Consider the following 10,710-nt stretch of genomic DNA (forward strand, 5'->3'; position numbering starts at 1 on the left):
TTCTAGCTTTTGCTAAGTTTTGACTTGGGGTAAGTTCCTTCTTTTCTTTAGGCCTTGCTTTCCTCTACTGTAAAATAAATAATATCTACCTCAGAGGATTATTGCGAGAATCAATTGTGATAATGAGTAGAAAGGTCCAAAAGGAAGGGGGGGAGGTAGATTAAGGTAAAAGGGTGATCCTTCCCTCCTCTTCAGCTAAAATGCTTTTCTTTTGTTATCATTTCACCACAGGGATACATAGCTGTTTATCCAGGATAAACAAATTCAAAATGTGATTATTAGCAACATGCCTATAACACATACATATCCCCCATAACTATTCATTTATTCCCCAAATGAATATTACATGCAACTGTGCAAGTTGCTAAGGATACACCTTAAGCTATGGTAACATTCCTTCTCCTCCAGAGTCTCACAGTCTATTGGAGGAGATAACGTGAAACAGAAGCAAATAAATAAATATGTAACTACAACTGTGATAAAGACTTTGAAAGAAAAATACAGGGTGCTTTGAAAGGGTATAACTAACACTTAAGGTAGACCAAGGGGCTCTAGGAGAGCCTCCCTGAGCAAGTAACATTTAATCACAAGCCTAAATAGGAGTTAGGTGAAAGGAAGTGTATAAGATAGTAATGCCATTTACAGGGGTGAGGAATATTACAACAGCACTGGTTTAGAGGGAAGGAGTCATGAATTCAGTCTGGGAAACATTGCCAACATGCTGAGTAGGGCCTGTGAAGACATCCAATAAAAATAGTTCATTGGATGGTTGAATGGACAGAAAAGATTGGAAATCTAGACTGGAGATAGGATTTTGAGAGCCATCAGTATATGGAAGGTAACCTCCCCAGCCTGGATGAGATACCTAGAGAGAGTATTAGGTGAGAAGAAAGGACTCACCACGTGAAGACCAAGTGGAGGATGGTGGAGAAGGAGCAGGCAGAGGAAGGAGGAAGTCAGGAGAGCGGAGCAGTCAGCATTATTAAATACTGCTAAGAGATCAAGTAGAATGAGGACTGAAATGTAGGTGGTAGACTTAGCCCCTTGTTAATGCAAGTAGAATGGTCAGGTTAGATGCGAGACTAGTGGGGGCTGGAAAGCGCATGCTCGTGGGAGGTGAGATGGTGAAACAAAATGCACACAGTTCCTTTCATAAGTTTGGCTACAGAGAGGGGAAGAAGAAAGAGGTGTTGGCAGCTGAAAAGGGAATGAGATCAAGGGAGGAAAGCCAGCCGCCAAAAAAAAAAGTAGTGGAGGAAGGATTTTCTTTTTTAAGCTGACAAAGACTTGAGTACATTTCAGTGCTGATTGGAAAGATCTAAGAAAGTGGGAGAAGCTGAAGGTACAGAAGAAAAGGGATTATCACTGGTGTAAGAATTTTTAACCCAGTGTCGTAGAAAGGTTGCAAGTGAAGAGCAGTATAGGGGAAGGAAGGTAGTGGGAGTAAAAGAGGACATGTTGACAGAGAAAACACCAGGCAAGATATGTCTACAGAACATAACTAACTTACTGGCCATTGCCATGTGATTTAACCTGTACTTAAGCAAGGACAGGTTGGACAGTTTTTATTTTCTTATGTTGCCCTTTAATTGTCAGTAAGCATATTGGTTCTGCCACTGTAGCAGTTTATGAAAGTCAGAGAAAAAAATAATGAAATGCTACCTGTTTATTTGGCCACTAGCTCTGGTAAGCCATGCAGGGAAGATAGCTGAAACTGGGTCAAAACGAGATTTGGGGATTACCTATGTTTCATGTATTCTTGTTTTCTGTTTATAGTGATAACCTCTCCCTTTCTCCATTTTTAGGCCTTTTCTGATGCCATTAAAAAATGGCAGGAGCTGTCGCCAGAATCCAGTGGAAAAAGGAAGAAGAGAAAAGAAATGAATCAGTATTCTTACATAGATTTCAAATTTGAACAAGGTAATGACACACTGAGTGCTGACTCTGGGTGAAGGTACAATGTTGAACCTTCCTTTACCTGGTTGTCAGTAAAGGAAGTCGTGTTACAGGCTGCTAAGAATATGCCAGGCCAGTCCCAGGAGTGACTGACGAGGACTGTTTTTTTTTTTTTTTGTCTTTTTGTCTTTTTGTCTTTTTCCGTGTCCGGCAACGGATCGCAACCCTCAGTGTTGCCCCCGTACCGGACCGGGACCGTCAACGGGATTGCAACCCTCAGCGTTGCTCCCGCGCCTCGCTCAGCCAGTGAGCGGGAACCGGTCTGTATGTGGGATCCGAACCCTCGGGTGGGAGCGCCGCCGCGCTTCCCAAGCAGCGCACTATCCAGTGCACCACCAGGCCGGCCCCTGACGAGGACTGTTTTGACAGCACATCAACATTTTTAGAAAGTGGCTACAGTTGTTGGCTTTCTTCTTCCTGCTTTACACTATGACAGGAAAATTTTGTGCAGTGTTAGAGAATTCATGTGTGGAAAAGTGTTTGGGGTTGCTGTTAAGCTTGGCAAAAACTGATAATGGAGGTTTGATGAAAATTGGCTGTATCATTAGTAAAAACTACCTAGACTTAGTGATTGACTATTTACTGCAGAAGGGTTGCTTACACACCTGAGAGTGTTCCTCTATCCTGTTATTCTTATTGATGAAAGCCCTTTCAAAGATGCTACTTCAGGTCTAATCCCCCAAAAAGATAAACTTGTTGAATTTTATAACAAATTTCACCCAAGTTGCTTGTGACCAAGAAAAAAGTTTACTACAACTTTTTCTATAAGTTATATTTTCCTTTCTTTTTCTCCTGTTTGTTTTTCTGTTACGTATATACTTAATTACAAGACTTAATTTCAGTTACAACTAAATGGGAACTCCATGAGGTAACTATAGAGGTGGAAAGTATTTGAATTTCTGGATTCTTCATGATCTAAAAGAAAATCTCCCAGGCTATGATTCCTTCAGTCCCTAAGCTAGTCTGTGGAACAGTACTCTTCTGACATGACATTCCCAATGGTCTGTGGAAGAATGAGAAAGTAGGGACAATGTGTAGGTAGTTTTCCATTCGGCAAAATTTACCCACAATTTAGACTAGGCATCCCTAATATACAACCATACAGTCTTTGTTTCTGACTTTCATTGGTAGAGAAAGGAAAGTACTACAGGTTGGGTATCCCTCATCTAAAGTGCTCGGGACCAGAAGAGTTTTGGATTTTGGATTTTTTCAGATTTAGGAATATTTGCAGATACTTAACTGGATGAGCATCTCTAATCTGAAAATCTAAAATGCTCCAGTGAGCATTTCTTTTGAGCATCATTTTGGCAATCAGAAACTTTCAGATTTTCAGATTAGGGTTGTTCAGCTGTACTTTGCAAGACAGTCTACTCCCTTGTTGGTCAGCTATGTCTTTTGGAATGTTCTTCCCAAGCCAAAATATATTTTCCTCAAATTTCCTGCCATGGTTACAGTTCTTACCTCTGATGAGTCTCAGAATCTATCTTTTGCCTCCTCGTTGGCCTGATCATCCTTTTCTGTATGTCCTTCTCTAGCTTGTCAGTATCTCTTTGAAAGTTTGGGTGTACAAGACTGGATATCATACTCCAGGTGATATCTGCTATATATTGATAACAATGAGATTCACATTCTGTACTTCAGTCCATATAGCCTAAGAATGCCTTAGCTTTTTGAAATCAAAACATGTTATACTATCGGCTCACATGAAGCCTTTTCACCCACATTGCTTTTTAAGTCACATACTTTCTCTCAGTTTTGCTGTGTCTCACATTTCTCCTTGTTACCTTCATCTTAGTGGTGTCAGCCCATTGTTTTAGGCATATCCCTTTAATTTAGATACTGATTCTTAAATTGTACTTGTTAGATAATCTTTAAGGACACTGAAAGTATGAAATAGAAAACACACTTGATTTATGTTAGTGGTTTAATATTTATGACTCACATCTTTCCTTTCTTGAAGCTTTTTATAAGCATATAGGCTAAGAATCCCACATCTGTTCCAAGAATACCATTTTTCACCTTTTTATTTTTTTTTTCTGTCCAAGCTCTATATTTAACCATACACATTGCTTGGCTCAGAGAGAGAAAGACAGGTTCTCTCTCCTGTGTTCTTTCTATAGTTTTATATGCTGACCACTGCAGTCTTCTCATAAAGAGTCAGTTTAAAATTTGGAGGTAAACTGAACGTTAATAAAAATACGTTTCACCCACCTCTAGCAAGGCTGACCAAGAGAAAGAAAGAAAACATAAATTAACTCATATCAGGAATTATCACTCCTGACAAGGGGATGTCACTATAGATCCTGCATACATCCAAAGAGGAATATTATGAACAACTTTACTCATATAAAGTGGACAACCTGATGGATCAACTCCTCAAAAAATGCAAACTACCAAAACTCACTCATATAATTTGTTTAGCCCTATAGCTATTAAGGAAATTGAATTGGTAATTTTAAATCTCTCAAAGAGAACTCTTCATCCCCAGATGGTTTCACTAGAAAATTCTGCCAAATGTTTAAAGAATAATTAACACCAATTCTACACAATCTCTCCCAGAAAATAACAGAGTAGGAAATACTTCCCAATTTATTTTATGAAAGCAGTATTACCCTAATAACAAAACTAAACAAAAACAGTGCAGAAAAGAAATCCATAGACCAATATTCCTCATAAATGTAAATACAAAAATCCTTAACAAACTATTAGCAAATGGAGCCTAGCAATATATTTTTGAAGTTATACACCATGACCGTGTGGGGTCTATTCAAGTGATGCAAGAATGATTCAGTATTTGGAAATCAATCAGTGTAATCTACCATATTACTAGGCCAAAGAAGAAAAATCACATGACCATATCGATTGATGCAGAAAAATCATTTAACAAGATGTAATACCCATTCATGATTAAAACTCTGAGAAAATTAAGAGTTGAGGGGAGTTTTCTCAACTTAGTAACATCTTCAAAAAAACCTATAACTAACATCATATGTAATGGTGAATCATTTCCTCAAAGATCAGGAACAAGGCGAGGATGTCTCTGTTTACTGCTATTCAACATAGTACTGGAAGTTCTAGCCAATGCAATAAAGAAAAGGAAATAAAAGGTGCAGATCAGAAAGGAAGAAATAAAACTATCCCTTAGGCCAGTCAGTTAGCTCAGTTGGTTAGAATGAGGTGTTATAACACCAAGGTCAAGGGTTCAGATCCCCTTACCAGCCAGCCGCCAAAAAAAAGCCAAACAAAAACTATCCCTTTATGCAGATGACATGATTATCTACATAGAAAACTCCAAGGAATTGACCATAAAACTCTTAGAACTAGGGCCGGCCTGGTGGCACACTGCTACAGTGCGCCGCTTGGGAGCATGGCGGCGCCCCCGCCGAGGGTTCGGATCCCACATACAGACCGGTTCCCGCTCACTGGCTGAGCGAGGTGCGGGCGCAACACCGAGGTTTGCGATCCCGTTGCCGGTCCCGGTCCGGTACGGGTGCGACACTGAGGGTTGCGATCTGTTGCCGGACACGAAAAAAAAAAAAAAAGAAAACTCTTAGAACTAATAACTGAGTTCAGTAAGGTTTCAGGATATAAGATCTATCTACAAAAAAGCATTGCATTTCTGTATACTAGCCAGGAGCATGTGGAAACCATATTTAAAATACAACACCATTTACAACCTCTCCCAAAAAATTAAATTCTTAGGTGTGAATGTAACAAAACATGTACAGGACTTGTATGATGAAAACTACAAAACACTAATGAAAGAAATTAAAGAACTAAATAAATGGAGAGACATACTGTGTTAATGGATTTGGGATGTTCAGTAAAGATATCAGTCCTCCCCAAATTGATAAATAGGTTTCAAAATCCTAGCAAGATTTTTTGTAGATAAAAGCAAGTTTATCCAAAATTTATATGGAAAGGCAAGGAACTGGAAGAGCTAAAACCGTTTCAAAAAAGAATAAAGTGGGAGGAATCTACCTGATTAATATTTATTACATAGCTACAGTAATCAAGGCTGGTGTTGGCAAAAAGATAGATACTTAGATTAATGGATCAGAATAGAGAGAAATAGACCTGCACAAATACTGATTGGAGTGGGGGTGGCTACTTTTTTTTTTTAATATTATTTTACATTCTAATGTTGCAGAGCAATGGGGGGAGGGGTAGAGAGGAAGGGGGAGGGAAATCAGGTTGGAGGAGAAAGGAGGGGGACAGAGTCAAGGCCCATGGCACACCCCTCATTCCAGCAGGAGAGAACAGGGGGCTTCCAGCAGTGGCTCTGTTGTTGCTGGGCTAGATGCAGATCTCAGGGAGCGTGGCTGAAGCCCTTGGCACCCCACACCTTGGCTCAGAAGCCTGCAGTGTTTCAGATAGCTGCTCAGTGGTCATCGCTGAGCTGGTTGCAGATGTTGGCGGGGGCAGGGGCTGCGTGGCTGAGGCCCTCGGCACCCCCACAGCCCCAGCTCAGAAGCCTGGAGCACTTCCAGAAGTGGCATGGTGGTCGTCATTGGGCTGGTTGTGGATTTGGGGCAGTGTGTAGCTGAGGCCCGACCTTCCCCTCTCCCTGGCTTGGGAGTCCAGGGGGTTTCCAGTCCTTCTAGGTTTTATAGGTAGGTGTTCTTTGGTGGTGTTAGGCCTTTACTGGTTAATATCAAAGTTTGTCTCAATCTGTGGGTATCTTCTTTGTTCTTTCAGTTCTGTGTTGGATTATTCGCTGTTCCCACCACTTAAACTCTGCACTGGAACTAATTTGTTGTCCTTTTCTTCTAAAATGGGGGGACTTCCTGTGGGAACCAGCACATGAGCCCTGTGGTTGAGCTAAATTGCTGCTTTGCTGCTGATTCCCTAGGGAAGGCTTTTTGTGCAGCTCAAGTTTTTTTTTTTTTTTTCCCTTTTTTTTTGTCTTTTTTCGTGTCCGGCAACGGATCACAACCCTCAGTGTCGCGCCCGTACCGGACCGGGACCGGCAACGGGATCGCAACCCTCGGTGTTGCGCCCGCACCTCGCTCAGCCAGTGAGTGGGAACCAGTCTGTATGTGGGATCCGAACCCTCGGCGGGAGCACCGCCACACTCCCAAGCGGCGCACTGTAGCAGTGCGCCACCGGGCCGGCCCCTGCAGCTCAAGTTTTAATGGTGGACTTTATAGGTACTTCCGGGTCTTCTGAGGTCAGTACACCTGGATTGTGTGGAAACTCTGGTCAGGCTTGAGTCTTTTCGCCAAACTGCACCCTCTGCAGTTCTACATTCTTGACCAGTCTCTACTGAATGAGCCTGTGCTGATTGGAGGGCAGATCATCTATCCATGCTGTGGGCCACTGCTCCCCCAGTGGCCCATCTCCCCCACTACCTGCACTTCAAATACATCCCATGGGATGGGCCGTGCACTAGTCCCTTGCAATAACTCACCGGCCTCTGAGTGGCTCCTTTTTCAGTTGTCTGTGGCTCCTCCTTTGTGGATTCATGGGAACCCTCTTAGTGATCTTGCTGGCCTGGGGGCTGCCAAGGCCGCCTTCTCCCCTGCCATCTCCAAGCAACTCCATACAAAGGTCACAGATGCAGCTTTTGCCAGCTCTTGCTCTAGTGTGCTCACCAGTGCAAGCCTTGAAGTGGCCAGAGCTCAAAATGGTGGGAGCGGTCCTTTCTTTCTCTCATTGTGGCTTCTCCTGCCTTCATGAACTCCGTATGTCTCTCCTTCTCTTCCCCTGAGCTCTAGTGACCCCAGCTTGGCTGTCGTTGCTTTTTAATAGTTGTAAATTGGTTGATGTGTGGGAGAGAGTGGTGCTGGGGACCATCTATTCCTCCGTCTTGACCAGAAGCTACTTTTTTATTAAACAGCCTCATTGAGATATAATTCACATACCATACATAATTCCATGTTTTTAGTTTATACACAGTTGTACAATCATCACCACAATAATTTTAGGATATTTTCAACATTCTTTACCTATTTCCCTCCAATTCCCCCCAGTCCCTGGCAACACTAATTCCTACGTCTACATATTCGCCTGTTCTGCACATTTCATATAAATGAGATCATACCATACATGGTCTCTTGCAAATGGCTTCTTTCAGTATAATGTTTTCAAGGTTCATCTATGTAGCATGTATCAGTGTTCATTCCTTTTTCTTTTTTTCTTTTCATAGCTGGCTGGTACAGGGATCAAACCCTGGACTTTGGTGTTATCAGCCCCACGTTCTAACCAACTGAGCTGACAGTCCAGCCTTCATTCCTTCTTTTTTTTTTTTTTTTTTTCCTTTTTGTCTTTTTTCGTGACTGGCAACGGATCGCAACCCTCAGTGTCCCCCCCCCTACCGGACCGGGACCAGCAACAGGATCGCAACCCTTGGTGTTGCGCCCACACCTCGCTCAACCAGTGAGCGGCCGGTCTGTATGTGGGATCCGAACCCTCGGCGGGAGCGCCACCACACTCCCAAGCGGCGCACTGTAGCAGTGCACCACCGGGCCGGCCCATGGGTATACCATTTTATCTATCCATTCATCAGTTGATGGACATTTGAGTGCTCAACTGATTTTTGACAACAATACAAAAGCAAGTCAGTGGACAAAAGATAGCCTTTTTAACAAATGGTGTTGGAGCACATCCATTAAAAAAAAAAAAAAAAAAAAAAAACCTCAACCTTAGTCTGACTCCTTACACAAAAATTAAATCAGAACTAAACATAAAACTATAAAACTTGGAAGAAAAACACAGAAGTAATCTTCATGATCTAGGGCTAAGCAGAGAGTTCTTAACTTGACACCATCAAAAATTCAAAACTTCGGGTCTACAAACAACTTTTGTTTAAGAGGGTGAGAAGATATGCTACAGATTGGGAGAAAATATTTGCAAGTCACATCTCTGACTGAGTATGAGTATCTAGAATATAAAGAACTCTCAAAACTCAACAGAAGGAAACAAACAATCCAATTAGAAAATGGACAAAAGATGTAAGACATTTTACCAAAGAGAACATGCAGGTGGCAAATAAACACACAGGAGATGTCCAGCATCATTTCATTAGCCAAATGCAGATGAAAACCACGAGATATATCACTACACACCTTTCAGAATGGCTAAACTAAAAAGTAGTGACAATCCTTAGTGCATGTGAAGATGCGGAGAAACTGGATCACTCATGCATGCTGGTGAGAGTGTAAGACAGTACAGCCACTCTGGAAAACAGTCTGTTAGTTTCTTAAAAAAAATAAGCATGCAACTACAATACAGCTCAGCAATTGCACTCTTGAACATTTATCCCAGAGAAATGAAAACTTATGTTCACAAAAAGCATGTACATACATATTCATAGCAACTTTATTCAGAATAGCCGAAAACTAGAAATAACCCAAACACCCTTCAATTAATAAATGCTTAAACTGTGGCACATCCAAGTCATGGAATACTATTCAGCAATAAAAAGAAACAATCTATTGATACATGCTACAACCTGGATAAATCTCCAGAAAATTATGCTTAATAAAAAAGCTAATCCCAAAAGTTTACATACTGTATGATTTATTTAACATTCTTGAAATTGTAAAATTATAGAAATGGGAAACAGATTCGTGGTTGGCAGAGGTTAAGAAAAGGATGCTAGTGGAAGAAAGGGAAGTAGGTATGGATGTAAAGGCAACAGGAATGATCCTTGTGATTGGAAAGGTTTTGTATCTTTTTTTATTTTTTTAATTTTACTTTTTTGGCAGCTGGCCAGTACGGGGATCTGAACCTGTGGCCTCGGTGTTATAAGGCTATGCTATAACCAACTGAGCTAACTGGCCAGCCTCATTCTGTTTTTTGTGTTTTTTTGGTTTTTTGACTGGGAAGGGGATCACAACCCTTGGCACAGTGTGGTCTGCACCACACTCAGCCAGTGAGCGCACCGGCCATCCCTATATAGGATCCGAACCCACGGCCTCAGCACTACCAGCGCCGCACTCTCCCAAGTGAGCCACGAGGCTGGCCCCTCATTCTGTATTTTTACTGTCTCTTATCCGTATTCTGGTTGTGAAACTGTACTGTACTTTTTGCAAGATGTTACCACTGGGAGAAACTAGGTAAAGGATACACAGAATCTCTGTTTCTCCCAACTGCATGTAAATCTTCAGTTATCTCAAAATTTAATTTAAAAAACTTATCAAAACTCAGGATGCAAGTGAAGAAGTTAGAGGGAAATTTATAGACTTAATGAAAATAAGTGTTATAGCTTTAACTTGATAAACCATAAAAGAAACTGAGTAGTAAAGAAAAAGGGAGAAATAAAATTAATTTCAAAATTTAAGTGACTTTAAATGATTATGATCATGATAGTAATTAACATTTATTGAGCACTTAGTATGTACCAGGCACTTTATGTGCTTTATATGGATTAATTCATTTGTGCTTCACATAGCCTCATGAGACATACATGCCGTGATTATCATTATTTTACAGGTGAAAAAACTGAAGCACAGAGAGGTTAAGGAACTTGCCAGATGTTACACAGCTAGTAAGTAACTGAGCTGTGATCCCAGCCCTGGCAATCTAGCTTCAAAGCTTCCTCTCTTAACACTGTGTTTTACTACTCTCATAAAACCAAAAACTGGTTTTCTGAATAAAAAGTTTAAATTTTGAAAAATGAGAATGAACAAAAGGAGAATAAAAATAAATTGTATAAGGAACCAGATACAGGAAATATTATTAAAATCAAAAGAGATTACCAAGAACAGATTTGTGAGTAAATTGAAAATCTAGATGGAATAGAGTTTTCCA

The 10,710-nt window shown here is 41.0% G+C and overlaps 1 protein-coding gene across 9 annotated transcripts in view; it reads left to right on the top strand.

Annotated features, from left to right (window-relative positions):
* RNF216 (ring finger protein 216) overlaps positions 1–10,710 on the top strand; it is a 180,260-nt gene that overhangs the window by 57,382 nt on the left and 112,168 nt on the right. For all 9 annotated transcript variants that reach the window (XM_008575946.1, XM_008575953.1, XM_008575952.1 and 6 more), the window contains one exon: positions 1,806–1,920. In XM_008575946.1, the coding sequence (XP_008574168.1) occupies positions 1,806–1,920 (115 nt within the window). The remainder of the gene's footprint in view (positions 1–1,805; positions 1,921–10,710) is intronic.

The sequence above is a fragment of the Galeopterus variegatus genome, unplaced genomic scaffold (genome assembly GCF_000696425.1).
Source record: "Galeopterus variegatus unplaced genomic scaffold, G_variegatus-3.0.2 Scaffold1264, whole genome shotgun sequence".
Taxonomy (NCBI): Eukaryota; Metazoa; Chordata; class Mammalia; order Dermoptera; family Cynocephalidae; genus Galeopterus; species Galeopterus variegatus.